This window comes from Hyaena hyaena, unplaced genomic scaffold, assembly GCF_003009895.1.
Source record: "Hyaena hyaena isolate Hyena2069 unplaced genomic scaffold, ASM300989v1 scaffold_358, whole genome shotgun sequence".
NCBI classification, from domain to species: domain Eukaryota; kingdom Metazoa; phylum Chordata; class Mammalia; order Carnivora; family Hyaenidae; genus Hyaena; species Hyaena hyaena.
In genome coordinates this window covers 1,759,045-1,780,510 of record NW_024080992.1, presented here as the reverse complement: position 1 = coordinate 1,780,510, position 21,466 = coordinate 1,759,045, and the positions used below count along the sequence as shown (strand labels likewise).

Below are 21,466 nucleotides of genomic sequence, written 5' to 3'. Positions count from 1 at the left end.
AATGTTTTATTTATTTCTAGAAGAGAGAGAGAGAGACAGCGTGAGCAGAGGAGGGTCAGAGAGAGAGAGAGACACAGACTCTGAAATAGGCTCCAGGCTCCGAGCTGGCAGTCAGCACAGAGCCCGACGCGGGGCTCGAACCCACGAACCGCGAGATCATGACCTAAGCGAAAGTCGGACGCTTAACCGACTAAGCCACCCAGGCGCCCCTAAATAAACTTTTAAAGAATCAAGTATATTGACAAACCTTTAGCCATCCTCATCAAAAAAAAAAAAAAAAAAAAAAGGATGAAAACAAAATAAGAAATGAAGGAGGATAAGTAATAACCAATATGACAGAAATAGAAAGGATTGTAAGGGAATATTATGAAAAATTTTGAGCCAACAAATTGGACAACCTAGAAAAAATGGATAAATTCCTAGAAACATAGAACCTCCCAAAACTGAATCAGGAAGAAATAGAAAATTTGAACAGGCTGATTACCAGCAACGAAATAGAATTAATAATCAAAAAACATCTAACAAAAACAAGTCCAAGACCAGATGGCTTCACAGGTGAATTCTACCAAACATTTAAAGAAAGCTAATACCTATTCTTCTCAAACTATTCCAAAATAGATGAGGAAGAAAAACTTCCAAATTCATTCAACAAAGGGAGCATGATGCTGATACCAAAACTAGATAAAGTTAATACAAAAACAAGAGGATTATGGGTCAATATCTCTGATGAACATAGAAGTTAAAATCATCAACAAAATATTAGCAAACTAAATCCAACAATACATTGAAAAATCATTCACCATGATCAAATGGAATTTATCCCAGGGATGCATGGGTAGTCCACTATTTGCAAATCAATTAATGTGATACATCACATCAATAAGAGAAAGGATAAAAACCATATGATCATTTCAATTGATGCAGAAAAAGGATTTGACAAAGTAAAACATCCATTCCTGATTAAAAAGCCTCAACAAAGTATGTTTGGAAGGAATATATGTCAACATAATGAAGGCCATTTATGAAAAATCCACAGCTAACATTATATTCAATGTGGAAAAACTGAGAGCTTTCCTCCTACAGATAAGGATGTGTACTCTCACTACTTTTATTCAACATAGTACTAGAAATCCTAGTCACAGTAATCAGACAACAAAAAGATATAAAAGACACCCAAACTGCTAAGGGAGAATTAAGACTTCCACTGTTTGCAGATTACAGGATACCATATATAGGAAACCCAAAAGACTCTATCAAAATACTACTAGAACTGATAAATAAATTCAGTTAAGTTGCAGGATACAAAATCAATGTACATAAATCAGTTGCATGTCTATACACTAATAGTGAAGCAATAGAAAGAGAAATTAAGGAAGCAATCCTATTTATAATTGTACCAAAAAATAATAAAATACCTAGGAATAAATCTAGCCAAAGAGGTGAAAGTCTTATACTCTGTAAAGTACAAAACACTGATGAAAGAAATTGAAGATGACATGAACAAATGGAAAGATACTTCATGCTCATGGATTGGAAGAACAAATATTGTTAAAGTGTCCATACTATCCAAGGAAATCTATAGATTATATGCAATCCCTATCCAAATACCAACAGCATTTTCCACAGAACTAGAATAACCCTAAAACTTGCACAGAATCACAAAAGACCCAGATTAGCCAGAACAATCTTGAAAAAGGAAAAGCTGTAGGTATCACAATTCCATATTTCAAGTTACACTACAAAGCTATAATAATCAAAACACTATAGTACTGACACAAAAATAGACACATAGATCAATAAAACAGGATAGAAAGCCAGAAATAAACCCACTCTTACATGGTCAAGTAATCTTTGACAAAAGAAGCAAGAATATAAAAAAGGGGAAAAAAAAAGAGTCTCTTCACAAATGGTGTTAGGAAAAAAATGAAAAAAAAAAAAAGAAACTGGACCACTTATTTAAGCTATACACAAAAATAAACTCAAAATGGATTAAAGGCCTAAATGTGAAACCTGAAACCATAAAAATTCTAGATGAGAGCACTTGCAGCAATGTCTCTGACATTGGCGGAAGTGAAATTTTTCTAGGTATGTCTCCTGAGATGAGTAAAATAAAAGCAAAAATAAACTATTGGGACTATGTAAAAAAAAAAAATAATAAAAAAGCTACGGCACAGCAAAGGAGACCACAAAACAAAAAGACAACATACTTAATGGGAGAAGACTTTTGCAAATGATATATCTGCAAAGGGGTTAACATCCAAAATATATAAAGAACTGATACAATTCCACACCCAAAAAACAATAAGGCAATTAAAAAAGAGCAGAAGACATGAGACATTTCTCCAAAGAAGACCTCCAGATGACCAACAGACACATGAAAAGATGCTCAACATCAGGGAAATGCAAATCAACACTACAAAGAGATATCACCACACAGCTGTTTGAATAGGTAAAATAAAAAACAGAAGAAACAAGTGTTGGTGGAAATGTGAGATAAAGGAACTGTGGTGTACTGTTGGTGGGAATGCAAACTGGTGCAGCCACTCTGGAAAGAAGTATGGAGGTTGCTCAAAAAATAAAAAAAAAATACATTTTTGCTATGAATCAGTAAATCACAATTCTGGGTATTTACCAAAAAATTACAAAAATACTAGTTTGAAAATATATATACAACCCAATGTTTATTGCAGCATTATTTACAATAGCAAAATTATGAAAGCAGCCCAAGTGTCCATTAATAGATAATCGGATAATGAAGTAGTAGTAGTATATATACAATGGACTATTTATTACTCAGCCATAAAAAAGAATGAAATCTTGCCATTTGCAACAATGTGGTTGGAGCTAAAGTATAATGCTAAGAGAAGTCAGTCAGTCAAAGACAAATATCATATGACTTCACTCTTTTGTGGAGTTTGCAAAACTGAACAAATGAACAAGGTGGGGGAGGGGGGGAAGAGAGAGAGAGAGACAAACCAAGACACTGACTCTTATAGAGAACAAGTTGATGGTTACTAGAGGGGAGGTGGGTGGACAGAGATGGGTGAAATAGGTGATGGGGGTTATAGATTATACTTCTCATGGTGAGCACAGAGTAATGTATAGAATTGTTGAATCACTATGTTGTACACCTGAAACTAATAGAACAGTGTATGTTAACTACACTGGAATTAAAACAAAAATTTTAGAAATAATTTCTGGACAGCTTCCTGTTTGAAGGAAATCTCTGTCTTATATGATACATAACTTAGTGGACTTGTTTATAGAATATTAGTATTCCACAGAATGACCCATGTGGTTGGAACATAGACTGAGCTGCACATATGCATTTATTTATTCGCTTATCTATCTATCTATCTATCTATCTATCTATTTTGAATTGAGCTGCTTTTAAAGACAACATCCCTTCAACTAACTCTGGCAAACTTATTTTGTTACTCTATGCAATGGTAGCATGAAATTTTTTCATACAGACCCAACAGTCTTCTTATATGTTAGCTTTTTCATTGCTATTTAAGTTACTAAGTTCCTTTACTATAGACTACTATTTTTGTTTATATGAAGTCAGTAAGAAATTTTTGTTTCTAGAAAATTTCAACTATGCCATTTCTCCAGTAATGATCAGATCTAAACATGTTAACATAGGAACATGAGGCCACTGTCCCATAGAAATAATCCTGAGGTAATTTTATATGAGTGTTGCTCTACTCTCAACTTACTTAAATGGGATTTCCTTCATGCATTTTGTTGAATGCTCGATTATTTGATATGCATCAGGAAATAATCATGATAAAAGTTTCTGCCTTAACGGAGCTTAGCCGCTGCTCACCAGGACCATATATCTATACTTAAGTCATGGTTTATAGGAATATATATCTATATGTTTGTCATGGTTTCATGTTGGTGGTCATGTTTAGGCGAAATTGTCATTAGCAAGAATGGAGTCAGCAAACTCCTGCTGTTTCCTGTGTCTGGAACATCTTTTGTCTCATCTTTCCATGACAGCTTTCTTCTCAACCTTTAGACATCAGCTTGATTGTCCGTTTCCTTTGACTGACCTCCCTGACTTGCCCCACCTGCTGTTGCCAAACCACACAGTGGTCGTTATAGTCAGATTAACTTGTTCTGTTTTCTCTGAAACACAGCACTACCTGATGTATTCCACACATATTTAAAAGTTTCCTAATGACTGTATGAGGATCATTTTTAAAATTTTAATTAAAGTTAAGCAAAATAAAAAATTCAGTTTCTGAATCTTTATGGACACATTTCAAGTGTTCAGGAACTATGTGTGACTAAAGACTACAGTATTGGGCAGTCCATCTCTAAAAAAGTGTTTAAATTGCAGTGTTAAAATATACAAGATATATATATTCAAATGTGATAATCATTTGAAAATCTGTCTAAAGCAATTTGCTACTAAAAGTAAAGCATTAACACATATTTTGAAAAGTAAACTAAGGAGCTCCTGGGTTGTTCAGTCAGTTAAGCGGTTGACTTTGGCAGGTCATGATCTCACGGTTGGTGAATTTTAGCCCCACATTGGGCTCTGTGCTATCAGAACCCGTTTTGGATCCTCTGTCCCCGTTTCTCTCTGCCCCTCTCCTGTTCATACTCTCTCTCTTTCACTCTCTCAAACAATAAATAAACATTAAAAAATTTAGGGGGGCCTGGGTGCATGCCTCAGTCAGTTAAGTGTCCAACTTCAGCTCAGGTCATGATCTCGCAGTAGATGGATTCAAGCTCCATGTCTGGCTCTGTGCTGATAGCTCAGAGTGTGGAGCCTGCTTCGGATTCTGTGTCTCTTTCTCTCTCTGCCCCTCTCCCACTCGTGCTCTATCCCTCTCTCTCTCAAAGCTAAATAAACATTAAAAAAAGTTTAAAAAGTAAAGTAAACCATTATCCAAAGACTGGAGAAAATATTTGCAAAAGATATGTCTGATGAAGGACTATTATCCAAAATATACAAAGAACTCTTAAAACTCAACAGTAAGAGAGCAAACAACCCAATTAAAAAATGAGCCAAACACCTTAACAGATAACTCACCAAATAAGACATGCAGATGGCAACTAAGCATGTGAAAAGATGCTGCACATCATACATCATCAGGAAAATGTAAACTAAAACAGCAATGAGATGCTAGTCCACAAGCATTAGAGTGGCTAAAATCTAGACCCACGGACAACACCAAATACTAGTGAGCATATGGAGCAACAGAATTCTCATTCATTGCTAGTGAGAATGCAAAATGGTATAGCCACTTTGAAAGTTTGGTAGCTCCTTATGAATGGATCAAGAAGATGTGGTTTATCTATACCATGGAATACTACATGGCAATGAGAAACAATGAAATCTGGCCATGTGTAGCAACATGGATGGACCTTGAGGGTGTTATGCTGAGCGAAATAAGTCAGGCAGAGAAGGACAAATATCATATGTTTGCACGTATAGGAGGATTAGGAGGAACTTGACGGAGGAACAAGGGGGAGAAGAAGGGCGGAAATGGTGGGGGAAAGGGAGAGAGGCAAACCATGAGAGACTCTTGAATGCTGACAAAAACTGAGGACTGATGGATGTGGGGGGGTGGGGGGATGGGCATGGAGGAGGGCACTTTGGGGATGAGCACTGAGTGTTATGTAGAAACTAATTTGACAATAAACTATTTGTAAAATAAAAAAAAAAAGAAAGTTTGGTAGCTCCTTATAAAACAAAACATACTCTTACTATACCATGCTCCTTTGTATTTACCTAAAGGAGTCAAAAGCACATGTCTATACAAGAACCTGCATGTGGATGTGTATAGCAGCTATAGTCATAGTTGACAAATCTTGGAACCAACCAAGATGTCCTTCAGTAGGTGAGTCAATAAATAAACTACAGTATTCCCAGGCAATGGAATATTTTTAAGCATTAACAAGAAATAAGCTATTAAGCCATGAAAAGACATGGAGGAAAGTTAAATGCGTATTACCAAATAGAAGAAACCAATCTGCAAAGGTCACATACTGGAAAAGGCAGAACGATGGAGACAGTAAAAATAACAGTGATTTCACAGCTTGGGGACTTAGGGATGTGGGAAAGAGATGAATAGGCAGGGCACAGAGACTTTTTTGTGTTGTGAAAATACTCTGTATATTATAATGATGGATACGTGTCATAATACTTTGTCCAAACACACAGAATGTACAACATCAAAGTGCATCCTAAGGTGAACTTTTGGTGACTTTGGGTGATTGTAACGTGTCAGTGTAGGTACATCCTTGGTAAAAATGTGAGTGATGTTGATCATAGGGGAGGCTATGAATGTATGGGGGCAGTGGGTACATGAGAAATCTCTGTACCTTTCTCTCAATTTTGTTGTATACCTAAGAAAATCTTTAAGAAGACAAACCAAAACCAAACCAAAAAAAGCAAACCACTCTTAATTTAGAACATTGTCAAGTTATCACTGCTTTAAGATTGATTGTTTTTATTTACTTATTCAGTGGGAAATGGATGAGTTTATAATAGGAAGTCTACCTGAAATGGTACATCACCCACAGTCCCTGTATCTATGCAATAGTCCAGAGTGGATGAACACTATTACTGTGCCATTAACACACACAGCAATTAAAAATTACTATTGTAACATGGCTTTATCAGGCCTTTATAGCAACCTGCTTGCCTACAGAAAATCCTCTCCTTCATAGAATCCTCTGCCTCAGGCATTTCTGGGAAGCCCTCAGGATCTTACATGGGTTGTGAACCAATGAAATGCTCTGCGGATACTACTCAGTAGGGCACATGGAGTAGACATTCATCATGATGCAATATTTTTATTTTTTTCTTTTCTAAAATCTAGGTATGTTCATGGGTGTTTGTTGTACATATAAATATCTTTCCCCATTCTGGTATTGGATAAGAGATTGAAAGATAAAGTTACTTTAGAAAAGTAATGTCATGAATTACTTACTATATAAAAGAAGGAAATAAAATTTTGATAGTGTGACATCAACACCACTTGATCATTTTCAAGCAAAGCAACACCATATAGATCTGGATAAATTTAGAGCTTGTAATAACATAGTTCAAGAACTGGATGAATTTTCTCAGTATGGGTTGCATATTTTGGAATAAGGCCTATTTTTTAAGGCCCCAATACTATGGAAATAAACACTTTGCTATCATTTAGGGGATGGAAAGAGTGAGGTTAAATCATTATTAATTAAACCAACAGATTCTTGATGGATAATTTATTTTTCATTCATGCAAAACATTTGAAACAAGAAATCTGAGGTAATTCAAGATGCTACTACTTACTTTATTTTAATTGACAAGTAATTCCCAAGACAGTACTATCTCAAAGAGCCTTTGCAATTAACGAAGCATCTGTAAGGTCATTCTTATGTTCCTCAATTCAAAAGAACCACATAGTTGTAATTTTAATAGAAACTCCAGAACAGCGGTCAAAGTTCATCTCAAGATAATTAACCTGCTCTACCCCGGGATAAGTATGTATGGAAATAATAGTGGCAAATTCAATGCACTGAACATTAAACTGTCAAAACAGGAAAGTTGAAATTATTTTGTCACTGCTTAAAAATAACTTATACTCTAAGTCAAATGACCATTTGCCAGGGAGAACCAGAGTTGAGAAACTTTTATGTGAAACATGACTCAAAGGGGAAAAAGGCAGAGGCTGGTAATAAAGGAAATGATCTGGTATCAATCCCCAATTGGTTATTCCTCAGATCACATGATCTGGGCATCTTTAAAAGGAATTTATCTGGACTCAAGGAGAACATAGCACCTTCCTGACAGCTGCAGCTTTTTTCCTCATCTTGAAGATAACTTTAGAAAGCTCATAAAAATGTGTGATGCATTTGTGGGTACCTGGAAACTTAGCTCCAGTGAAAACTTTGATGATTACATGAAAGAAGTGGGTAAGAAAATACGTTGTGGGATGATGGGATTTATAACTTTTTCTCTGGGAAGGAGGGGTTTCTGGCTGGTTTTCACCCTGAGAATTTTGATCAGATAGGGAATGCTTCTTTCTATATAGAGGCTAAGCAAGTGAAAACCATTTGTTTGTAGAAATCTTCTAGATCAAAGTCACAGCGAATGCTTCTTAAAGGTGAACCAATATGACAAAGGGTCTAACTGGAATTTTTAGTCTATAGAAATAACAAGATTTTAGTTGACTGCTAAACTGGGTTATCTTTGCTTTACTTGGCTCCTTGCCTGTTTTTCTGTCATTTTCTCTTGCATATAAAATAAATAAGACTATATTTATTTCCTAGTATTCAATAATTTCTATTTGAAACTGAAAGCACTATAGTACTCTATTTAATGTAATTTTTAAGCAAACATATGTTAACTAATTATTTTATTTTCTCACTGTCAATTTGTTTAAATGTGTCTTTGTTTTTATGAGAACCAAAATCTTAATTTCAGGAAATATGTTCCTTTAAGGGGTTAAATATTTCGTTGATTAGGAATTACATGGGACACCATAGGATCGTCAAGTAAGTCAAAAGGACAATGTTGTATCTATAACCTACCCCCTCCTTGATAATGGAGGCTTTCAGGCTTGGAGATTCTACTAATGTTGCCAGTGTGTTGTGTGAATATTCCCTAGATGATTACGGTGGTGAAGCAGTGCAGTATGGAGGCTCTTACTCAGACAGCTTCTACCTTGAAAGCCCCTGTCTTCACACCCCTGTGCATGATAAAGTCGTATCCAGCTATAGCAATTTGAGGAGGGTTTTTACAAGGGTTAGGATTTAATCTCTGTACCTTAAAACTTTACCTTTCCCCTAAATCATGTGGTATGTTTTTTGCTTGTCTCTAACTACTACTATTTTCCTTGTTTATAGATAGGAGGAAAATTAGGGACTTTAGTATAAGTGAAATCTAACTTTCTAGAATGTCAACTGGTTGTGATTCAATAAACTAATTAGTATGTGCTGATACAGAAATGTCAGGATTTGAGGCTATTTTGATATTGATTTTTAGGAACATTTTGCACTTTTTATACTTATGTTTAAATTCTTATACCACTGTGTTTTAGAATTATAAAGTACTGATGATAATGAAAGACAATAAAGTAACTCTTGACATTAATTGCTCTGATGATCAGCAAGCAGGTATTACTTTCATCAGTCAAAGAGGGACTGAATAAAGCAAGTGAAGAATGTGATTTTTCCCAAGGTCAGCTGTTCTGGAATTATACTTGATGTTGCATCCTTTCATTATACTGACTCACTCCATGTATTTAAAGGTATATTTTGTCACAGGGCCAGGACTTAATGAAGCAATATCTTTCCACCTGTGGCCACTTTTCAGACAGGGCACTACTTAAGAGCCTCAGTGTCACTTGTTTTATACAATATTTCTCTCCCTCCTACCCCCTATTTCTAACCTTTGGCATGTACAAGTAGCCTTTAGTCAAAGAAGAAGCATAGGTTTATGTACATTTGTTAAAAAATTCAACACACCTATGACTGTCATAAATTCTGTACAACATATGCAGTGATAGCAAGTTCCCGCTGTCTACATTAAGTTGTAAATTGTTCATCCCTTACCTTACACAAGAAAAGAAGTTCCTTTTTTATTTTTTATTAAAAAATTTGTTTTTAACATTTATTCATTTTTGAGAGAGAAAAAGAGAGCATGAGTGGGGAGAGGCAGAGAGAGAGGGAGACCCAGAATCAGAAGCAGGTTCCAGGCTCTGAGCTGTCAGCACAGAGCCCGACACGGGCTTGAACTCATGGACAGCGAGATAATGACCTGAGTTGAAGCTGGATGCTTAACCCACTGAGCTACCCTGGCACCCCAAGAAGTTCCTTTTTTAAAAGAGGGGTTTGTATGTGAGGTGATTGAGAATCAAAGTATTGATTTCTAAACTTATTAAAATAGTGGTTTCTTAAATTTTGAAGTTTTCAAAATTCACTAGACCCTCTAGTCTAGTCTTTTCATTCTGCTCCAATTCCTTCTTTCTCACTTTGACTTTCCAATACATATTTCAGAAGACTTAATCTTTTTGAAAATTAACAGTATGTCTCCTGTAGAGTTGTATCTGAAACCCAGAAGAAGAAATTTAAATAGACCTACACTTAGTCATGACATGTCTTCCTTTAAGTATTAGTCTGCTTTACTTATCTGCAGCAAGCTATTTAAATGAGGCTTTTAAGAAACTCACTAGTTTTTTTTTCTTTTATGAACATCTACCCCCACACACCCATACACACACACACACACACACACACACACGCACACACACACATACACACAGTACAGCTCTAACTTAGTTAAAGATGTGAAAGAAAATTGTAAATTTGACATTTTTTTTTGGTCTTTTCCAACCTGTAGGAGTGGGCTTTGCCACCAGGAAAGTGGCTGGCATGGCCAAACCCAACATGATCATCAGTGTGAATGGGGATGTGATCACCATTAAATCAGAGAGCACCTTTAAAAATACTGAGATTTCCTTCAGACTGGGAGAAGAATTTGATGAAGTTACTGCAGATGACAGAAAAGTCAAGGTGAGAAAGAAGGAATCGGAGCAGAATAAAAAGCCTGGTTTCTAAAAAACTGCTGCCAGGGCTCCTGGGTGGCTCAATTGGTTAAGCATCCAGCTTCAGCTCAAGTCATGATCTCATGGTTCGTGAGTTCGAGACCCACACAGGGCTTTGTGCTGACAGCTCAGAGCCTGGAGCCTGCTTCAGATTCTGTGTCTCCCTTTCTCTCTGCCCCCCCCCCACTCTTGCTCTCTCTCAAAAATAAATTTAAAAAAATAAATAAAAGACTGCTGCCAAGAAGAAGTCTTTTTGTGTAAAAGGAGGGAAACTATTTTGTCACAGGTCTAGGATCCCTGACATCTTAGACCTAAGCCATGTTGTCTTTGGGTATGTAGTTGTATGTCTTTGATATATAGTTGGTCAATCTTTTCCTTCTATAAAGTTGTACTTATTCTTTAAAAAGTGATTGACATAATTTATTTGCCATATAATATATAGAATATTTGAAGTGAAATAAAATAATGTGTCAGAGAATGTTTATGAAAGGATGGAAGAAAAAAAGGAAAAGATCACCTATAACTACCATCTCAACATAAATTTATTACCTGTATTTATTCAAAGTATTATTTCAAATATGTGTTTGTATAATATTCTGACCATAATGTAATATTTGTATGCTATTGTTTTAATTTTGATTTATTTTTTAAAATATAATTTATTGTCCAGTTGGTTTCCATATAACACCCAGTGCTCGTCCCAACAGGTGCCCTCCTCCATGCCCATCACCCATTTTCCTCTCTCTCCTATTCCCCATCAACCCTCAGTTTGTTCTCAGTATTTAAGAGTCTCTTATGGTTTGCCTCCTTCCCTCTCCTTAACAATTTTTTCTCCCCTTCTCCTCTCTTATGGTCCTCTGTTATGTTCCTCCTCTTCCACATATGAGTGAAAACATATGGAATCTGTCTTTCTCTGCCTGACTTATTTCACTCTATGCTGTTGTTTTTAACACTCATTTTTTGTTTTATTTATTTTTTATTTTTTATTTTTTATTTCTAGGAGAGAGAGAGCGTGAGCAGGGGAGGGTCAGAGAGAGAGGGAGTCACAGTCTGAAACAGGCTCCAGGCTCCGAGCTGGCAGTCAGCACAGAGCCCGACGTGGGGCCCGAACCCACGAACCCCGAGATCATGACCTAAGCAAAAGTGGGTCGCTTAACCGACTAAGCCACCCAGGCGCCCCACTCATTTTTTGTTTTAATATATTCTTACAATTTAGAATTACTAATGACCTCAAAATATTCCTTCATTGAAAGATGATGTATTCTTTATTTTATTTTCCTCTGCCTTATATGAATGGTAATCATTTTTTATTATGCTCACAGAGCATCATAACCTTAGAGGGAGGTGCCCTGGTACAGGTGCAAAAGTGGGATGGAAAATCAACCACCATAAAGAGGAAACGCGTGGATGATAAACTGGTGGTGGTGAGTATCCTCCGGTTGCTTAATTCTAAGCTCTACACTTGGTCATCTTATACTCACTATTCTACCTACTCATGCTGGCTTACATAGAACAAAAAAGGTGATTCCATTGGGATTATGGTTTCATTCTGGCAACTTTTCTTCAGCTTTTAAGTTCAGTCGTGGCATACTGTCCCCCAAAAAGCATTCTCTGACTGCTCTCAGCACCCACATATTGTACTATGCATTTCTGGTTATATTTATCACTCCCTATATAGACTGTAAAGTTCCTTGAAAGGAAGACTTGTGTTTTCTCGGTCTTTATATCTCCCTAACTTATTACATTATCAGGTATATATAGGAGCCCAGAACAAATATTTTCAAATGAATACTGTGTCCTTTCCAACATTAAAGGAAAAATAAATAAGCTCATAGTTTAGTCCCGTGATTGACCAAGAATGTTTTTTGTGTCTAGGAATGTATCATGAAAGGTGTCACCTCTACCAGAATTTACGAGAGAGCATAAACCAAGGAACATTGAGCTGGTTTGCATCGAACTCTGTGACATTCTGTTGGATATATTGTCCACACATATATTGTTATTTTCCTCTAATTTGCAAGCAACTAATTTCCCCCCAAACTGATTTTATTCAATGTGGATGTGTTCGTTAAATAAAACTTCTTAGATTTAGAAGATGATGTAATGATTTATTCATTGTGCGGGATGGTTTTTTACTCATAATTCAATGAAGGAAAGAGAAAATTGTATTTTTGCTTTACTTCTGGTATAAGTAATATGAATTCTCATAATAATCCAAGGTTAAAAACATACATGAATTCTCCATTTTCTCAGGTAGATGACAAACTTGCTGTTCCTGAGTATTCAGCCTTTCTGTAGCAGGTGTACAGTCAAGGAACTATCTCAGAAAGACTTCAGGTAGTCTGTAGTCAAGTGGCCCACAGCCAGCTGGGCCAAGTCCTGCCATGTCATACCTACCTATCCTGGAGCACTGAGAGAAGGACCAGCAATACATGTTGCAGACAATATTTCTAGAATATAATTTTTAATCTGAAAACTTAGTGGTAAACCAAGCTATCTCTGGAATATCTCAAGAGTTAAGTGCAAATAATCCCATAATGTTCATTCCATAAAAGAGATGACAGCCCTTGTAATGTGTAATGATGCAAATGTTCTTATGATGGTTTCCAAAATTTTCTTTTTCCTACTAGTGGAACTTTTTTATTAAATAAAATACTGAATATGTTCTGGAACTTTTTATTCAAATAAAATCTCCATGGAATTCCTCCCCCCCAAGAATAGACAAAAATGATAATGAGGTTTTCCAGATAGAGGAGTGTAGTGTGTGTGTGTGTGTGTGTGTGTGTGTGTGTGTGTGTGTGTGTATGTGTTGGGGAGACAGAGAAAGGGAGGGAGGGAAGGAGGGTGAGAAGTTTCTTCTGCCTTTTGTAGAAATTTTGCAGCTGCTCTAGAAATTATTGGAGTTCCACATACATAGATTAAAATTTCCAAACTACACACTTAATATTTTATAGCCAGCCAAAGTCTTTTAGTGTGCTACAATTGATATATGTGATGTTTCCTTTAAGAACAACTCCATTATTTTCTGAGTACTTATTTTATGCACAACACTAAGATATGAAGAGGCCAGAGAGGTAAAGTAAGTTCCTGATCATAAGAATTTACTTTCTTTGAAAGAACAGAGTCAGACTCTTAATTTGGGCTCACTGGAGGACTGAAGACCTCAAAAAGAGAAGACTTCTACAGACTGATTAGGACAATTCTTGATAAACCAATATTTATTAAGCACTTACTTTGGTGCCAGGCACTTTGCATGTTCAAAATAATACTATAAGGAGATTTTAGTATTCCTGTTCATAGATGAGGAAACTGAAGTTTAGAGTTTAAGTCTATAAAGTAAAATAGGGAATAGAAATGTATCTGAAATTCAAGAGAGCAACCCAGGTTGGGATAGGATCTAGAAGCTATCAGTATCCCATGGTAACTTAATTCACGTATGGTGATGAGATCATCCAATGATAAAGGAGAATTGGAAAAAAGAAAGACTGGAAGGTGGTCAAGTGGATGTCCCAGGCACCTCAACTCAACATGTTCTATGCTAAATTTGTCATTGTCATCCCCTTTCACCCACTCCTTGCAACTTGTTTATCATCCCATTTTCCAAAGCTCAGTGGATGTCAGCATGTTTTGTCTAATTGCCTATTCCATAAATCTTAAAATCATCCTTGAATACACCTTCTTCCTCACTCCACAGTATCTATTTTACTTCTTGAAAATCATGTTGATTCTATTAACTTAAAATTTCTTTGATGTTTGCTTTTCCTATTCCCATTGCCAATACCACCAAACATTTTTTTCTTTAATTGCTTCAGGGTTCTCCAAATAAATCTCCCTCTCTTCCATGCATCCAGAGAAGGTCCAATCTCCATAGGGTGGAACGTATATTTTGTCTTATGCTTGCCTTTTCTCATCTGTTTAGTTTTTATCACTGCTCTTGTTGTCATTATGCTTCTTGCTTCAATCATACCAAACAATTTTCATACTCTGTTTGGCCTTTACTTGTGTGTGTGTGTGTGTGTGTGTGTGTGTGTGTGTGTGTGTGTGTGTGTATTCTACTTCTTTCTGTCTAGAACTCTCCCTTCCTTTGTTCTGAACATTTCTCATCCCTTACTGGTTTCCCTGTGCTATTTTTTTACAAAGTTGGATTAGGGACCATTCTATGTATGTGTATTTGTGGATCTAGTTACTTTCAAAACATACTTTCAAGTTTAATTCTTATTTTTCAGATGGCATGGAAGCAAAGAGTAATAAGATCCAGTCCAATGTATATTTGCCAGATAAGTTGGTTTCTACCTTCTATATTTTCTTAAAACTAAGGTCATAATACAAGAGATATCTTTGAGTATCAGTTCTCCAATTTATCCTGCCTGGGCCTTCTTTGAAGGTCATATAATTTTCCATTGTCTGACACTGCTTCTACCAACACATATACAGAAACATAGAGAAGATTCTACTCTTTTTTTTTTTTTAAATGTTTTTTATTTATTTCTAGGAGAGAGAGAGAGAGACAGCGTGAGCAGGGGAGGGTCAGACAGAGAGGGAGTCACAGACTGAAACAGGCTCCAGGCTCTGAGCTGGCAGTCAGCACAGAGCCCGACGCGGGGCCCGAACCCACGAACCGCGAGATCATAACCTAAGCGAAAGTCGGACGCTTAACCGACTAAGCCACCCAGGCGCCCCGAGAAGATTCTACTCTTAAAGGAAGATAAAAAGGGCCAAGCAGATACTTCTCAGAAAAACAGATGCATGGGTATAGAGTCCATCCATATCTTGAAGAAGTTCAAAAAGCCATTCACTCTGTCTTTAGAAACTGTGAGAATCCGATGGCACGATAGGCCATCATATCCTTTCTTTTCTCCAATTTCTGCCACTACTATCACTGAATTACAATTTATGGCTTTGAAATACTTCTTCCAAATACCAGAGCATTATTGACTTAAATTTTTACTTGAAATTTTACTTTTAAATTTTTACTGACTTAAATTTTTTTTTTAATATTTTTATTTATTTCTAGGAGAGAGAGAGAGAGAGACAGCGTGAGCAGGGGAGGGTCAGAGAGAGAGGGAGATACAGTCTCTGAAATAGGCTCCAGGCTCTGAGCTGGCAGTCAGCACAGAGCCCGACGCGGCGCTCGAACCCATAAAGCACGAGATCATGACCTAAGCGAAAGTCAGACGTTTAACCGACTAAGCCACCCAAGCGCCCCCTGACTTAAATTTTTTAATTTTTTGAAAGCTATGCATCAGTTTTGAGCAGGTGACCTAGTCTGTTGTGATTTTCACCCAAGTCATTACTCTGACTTGAACCACTGTGTGTTATGTCAAAGTATGTTACTACCAATAACAAAGTACAAAGATTTATGAATTATTTTATTTTTAAAATAAATTACTTAAATTTAATATTATCCTCTAAAATATGGTTTTTCACAAACTTGTTCTCTTATTTGCAGAAGGAGAGAAAGGGATTATCACTTGTATATGAGACTTACTCAAGGGTTTCTAAGGCACTTGCAAAAGTTCTTACAGGTGCATTGCTGCTAAGAAGAAAAATAGATTGTAAAGTCTTTGAGTTGGAACATGTAAGCCTCCTAGATAGCTGACAGGGGGTTTCTTTATATATACATAGCATCTCAAAGGCAATGATTATGTCAAATTTGTAGCTGGGTGCCCAGATCCTGGCACAGTGAACAGGAGAGTCAGAGCTTAATAAATGATTCTTGGATAACTAAGTGAGCTGTCTTCTTTGTACTAGATGTGGTATGGAACACAGAAAGAATGACACCCCCATATCCATGTCCCTAATGTAGTAAAGAGATAGCATGAATACCATCACATTACCTGGGAAAATTGTCCTGATATTTCTTTCTCTTTCCTATACCCTTATCCCACAAATCTAGAAAAGATTAAAACTTTCCTTCCCATGACCACAGAAAAATGTATGTGTTTTTACTATATCAAGATATTACCACACTCCCATTTCTCTTTCCTATTCACTAGGTTGTCATTCCTTCTAGAGCAGGTCACTTACATGTATACCTAGAATCCAGCACAGTGTCTGAACATGGTAATCACTCAATAAATTTTAACAGAATGAATAAAGATACAATATAGGAGAAGATATTCATTATATGCTAAATTATATGGTATGTTCTATGGACTAAAGAGAGCTAATGGCAAGCAGGACCAACATATCCTGGAGTAGTCAGAAAGATTTTCAATGAAGAAGATATATTTGAGTTAGGTCTTGGAAGATAATTGTAATTAATTGCTTATTAATTAGATTTATAGTAGAATTTGGCAAATACAAAGCAGATTTCTGTATATTTTTGAAGTTAAGCTTCCATAAATTCACATTAGAATTAGTTATAACATTAGGGTGTTAAATGTAATCCCCATGGTAACCAACAAGAAAGCAGCTATATAAAATATATAAAAGGAAATGAGAAAGGAATCTTAATGTTTCATTATAAAAAATCAGCTAAATGAAAAAGAAAATAGTAAATGAGGAAAGAGGGACAAAAAAAGCTACAAAGCCCATGGAAAACAAATAGCAAAATGACAGAAGTAAATCCCTTCTTATCGCTAATTACTTTAAATGTAAATTGATTAAACACTCCAGTCAAAAGACAGAGATTGGCAGAAAGAATAAAAATACATAGTCTAGGGGCGCCTGGGTGGCTTAGTCGGTTAAGCGTCCGACTTTCGCTTAGGTCGTGATCTCGCGGTTCGTGGGTTCGAGCCCCGCGTTGGGCTCTGTGCTGACTGCCAGCTCAGAGCCTGGAGCCTGTTTCAGTCTGTGACTCCCTCTCTCTCTGACCCTCCCCTGCTCATGCTGTCTCTCTCTGTCTCTCCTAGAAATAAATAAAAAATATTAAAAAAAAAATACATAGTCCAACCATATGCTCTCTATAAGAGACCAACTTTAGATCCAAAGATACAAATAGGTTGAAAGTCAAAGGATATCAGAGGATATTCCATGTAAATAGTAACCAAAAGACAGCAGACATGACTATACCAACAACAGACAAAATAGACTCATTATATATTTAAATAAAAATTTCAACACAGCAAGAATATATAATAACTATAAACATACTTAGTAAAAGACCATAAAACATATAAAGCAAAAAATGACAGAATTTTTTATATCTCAACAAGAAACCTTGACAGAATTAAAGACAGAAATAGATAGTTCCATAATAATAGTTGGATCATTCAAAATTCACTCTCAATGAAGAATAGAACAACCAGATGGAATATACATAAGGAAATAGCAGACTTGGAAAACACAATAAACCAAGCGGATACAATAGACATATATAGAACACTCACTTAACAACCACATAATACATATTTTTCTCAAGTGTATATGGAACTTTCTCCAGAATAGAAAGAATAAAATTAAGTCTCAGTAAATTTAAAAATATATATACAAAATATCTTGTTCAAACATAATGGGATGAAGCAAGAAATCAATAACAAAAGGAAAACTGGAAAACTCACAAATTTTTGGAAATTAAACAACAATCAATGAATCAAAAAAGAAATAACAAGAAATTAGAAAACACTTAGTGATGAATGAAAACTGAAACCCACCATACCAAAACTTATGGCACACAGTGAAAGGAAATTTATAGCTAAAATGCTTATATTAAAAGAGAAGAAGAAGAAAAATAGATGGTCTCAAATCTGCAATCTAACTTTAAAACCTAAGAAACTTGGAAAACAAGAAAAAACTGAACCCAAAGCTAGTAGAAGGAAATAATAAAGATCAGAGCAGAAAAGATGAAATAGGAAACAGAAAAATGAAAAAGAAAATCAACAAAATGAAAAGTTGGTTTTTCAAAAGATTAACAAAATTGACAAACTTTGCTAGACTGACTAAAAAAAAAAGAGAGAAGACTCAAATTACCAAAATCAGAAATGAAGCTGGGGCATTACTACTGATTCTACAGAAATGGAAGGGATTACAAGAGAATACTCTGAGCAGCTGTACACCAACAAATAGGATAATCTAGATGTAACAAATTCCTACTAAGACTAAACTATGAAGAAATAGCAAATCTGAACTATAACTTGTAAGGAGTAACCAGGAACCAAATATGTGATAAAGAAAAGGTATGGGCTTCATGGTTTCATTGATAAAATTAAAGAAGAACTAATTAAAGAAGAACTAATGCCAATCTTTCTCAAACTCTTCCAAAATATTAAAGAAAAAGGAAGACTTTCTAATTCATTTTATGCAGCCATATTACCTTGATATCAAATTCAGACAGAGGTAATTGAAAAAACATTACAGAGCAATATCCCATGTAAATCTTGATGTGAATATCCTCAACAAAATGCTAGCAAGCAGAATTCAGCAGCATATTAAAAGGAGCATACACCACGACCAACTGGAATTTATTCTGGTAATGCACTTGTGGCTCAACATACAAAAATTGGTCAATGTAACCTACTGTATTATCACAATAAAGGGGAAAAAACACATGGTCATCTCAATTAATACAGAGAAAGAATTTGACAAAATTCAAAACTCCTTCATGTAAAAACATTCAACAAACTAAGAATAGTAGGAAACTACTTCAACGTAATGAAAACATGTGTGAAAACTCCATAATGGATGTTACACTTAATAGTGAAACCTGAAAGATTTTCGCCTATAATCAGGAACAAGATTGAGATGTCAGCTTCTGCCATTTGTATTTAATATGTTACTGGAAGTGATAATCAGAGTAATTAGTCAAGAAAAGAAAGGCAAAAGAAAGAAGTAAAATTATTTCTGTTCAAGGATGGTGTGATCTTATTTGAAGGAAATCCTAAAAATTTCACTCACCTGAAAAAACCTACTAGAATAAATGAGTTTAAGCAAAGCAGTAGAATACATCAGCAATTCACAAAGAGCAGTTGTGTTTCTATATACTAATGATGAACAACCTGAGAAATTAAGAAAACATTTCCATTTACAATAACAGCAAAAAGAATAAAATACTTGGAAATTAACTTAATTAATTTAACTTAATTAAAGGAATTAACTTTTGGTAAAAGATTCATACTATGAAAACTGCAAACATTTCTAAAAGAAATTTTTATTAGCATAAATAAGTGGAAAGATAGCCCATATCCACAGATTGGAAGACTTAATATTGTTAGGATACCATACTATGCAGAGTTATCTAAAGTAATGGACTCCCAATCAAAATCCCAATGACATTTTTTTTCGCAGAAATAGAAAAACCCATTCTAAAATTCTAGTGGAATCTAAAGGGACCACAAAAAGCCAAAACAATTCTGAAAAAGAAGAATAAAATTAGATTACTCATGCTTCCTACTTTTAAAACTTACTACAAAGCTATTATAATGAAAACTAGTAGAGACAGACAGTTAAACAAATAGAATAGAAGAGGGTCCAGAAATAAACCCTCACACATATGGTCAAATAATTTTCAATGAATGTACCAAGGCCATTCAATGGGTAAAGAACAGTCTTCAAAAAATGGTGCTGGAAAAATTGGGTATCACATGTAAAAGAATGAATCTGGACCCTTACCTAACACCATCTGCAAAAATGGACTCAAATGACCCATGACCTAAATGTAAAGGCTTAAAACTATAAAATTCTTACCAAAAACATAGGGCAAAAGTTTCATGACATTGGATTTAACAATGATATCTTAAACATGAAATCAAAGGCAGAGGAAACAAAATGTGCCAAGACGAAGAGAAATCGACTCTCTGGCTCTTTCCCTTAGGGTAAAGGAATTTTATGGAAGCCAGCAATTTTACTTTTCCTTTGGTCTCATGGGACAACTGAGTTCTATATGGACCAGAGGATTGATTCCTGAATCAATCAGTGGCAGGGAAATTCTTGGAACAAGAATGATGACACTAATATTACACTACCTCATTGGCCAACACGATAGCCATGTTTTCTTACTATCTTTCAAGCAGAGAATGTAAACACACATCTACAACCAGTAAAGCAAGATCGGATCACTTGTTCTTTATTTGAACATCATCTCTGAGTACATTTTCAACTGTTAAGGCACTTATTTCGGGGACAGGTCTTGGTTTCCTGAAAGAGATTCTAGCATTTTTGCTTCCCCTGTTTTGCCCTCCAAATATTTTAATAACTGTTATAGCTATAAAAAGACTGCATTGTAAATTTCTTCTTTATATGTCACTATCAAAAGAAATTCTTTATGCCACTTAAGTTATAACATTATGGTGCCAAAATGTCAACCTTTTTTAAAATTTGTTTTTCCATAAACAGATAATTTAAATAAATATTTCTTTGAATTGAGGAAAGATTTGACATAGCAGATAATAGTATGAATATTCTCCTTCTGGTACCTAATTTCCTGGCCTTGTTCAAAACAACTGGAATTCAAAGTTGTGATATAAATCTAAGCCTCTGAATCTAAGCCTTTTTAGTAAAGGCAAAATTCAAAGTCCATATTAATTAGGTTACAGAAGATGATTTCAGAAGTAATTGTACAGAGATTTAAATAACCTACTGCCAATGTCTTTGTCTTTAGTGCAGATACAAATGCCATTTTTCTCTTTAAAATTTCTCTTCACAATTTCAAGCGGTATCTTTTATTTTTTTTTCCAAGTGGTATCTTTTAATATCAAGATTACTTGGTAAGCCTAAAAGATGAATTTTCCAAGCATTAGTGAGCTCCACCTCCTTTTTAGGGCCTAAGTCACAAAACACCATTCAATGGTAATTGTTACTTTTCTTTCCAGTGGGCAATTACTCCTGATGAACAACAATGATAATATTAATAACACTCTATCCCTCACTCCAAGCAACTGAAGACACTTCAGTTACATTAAATAATATCAGTTCATCAACCCTGCAAGCAAGGGAGGAGAGGATATTATTTTAATGAAGAGTATACTCTGGCA

General features: G+C 35.4%; 1 protein-coding gene across 1 annotated transcript; it reads left to right on the top strand.

The window, feature by feature from the left end:
- The first annotated feature begins 7,799 nt into the window (after window positions 1-7,799).
- On the top strand, window positions 7,800-12,629 carry FABP4 (fatty acid binding protein 4). The gene is made up of 4 exons (XM_039250105.1): window positions 7,800-7,923; window positions 10,352-10,524; window positions 11,879-11,980; window positions 12,432-12,629. The coding sequence occupies exons 1-4, from the start codon at window positions 7,851-7,853 to the stop codon at window positions 12,480-12,482; spliced, it is 399 nt and encodes a 132-aa protein (XP_039106036.1). The 5' UTR covers window positions 7,800-7,850; the 3' UTR covers window positions 12,483-12,629.
- The last annotated feature ends 8,837 nt before the right edge of the window (window positions 12,630-21,466 follow it).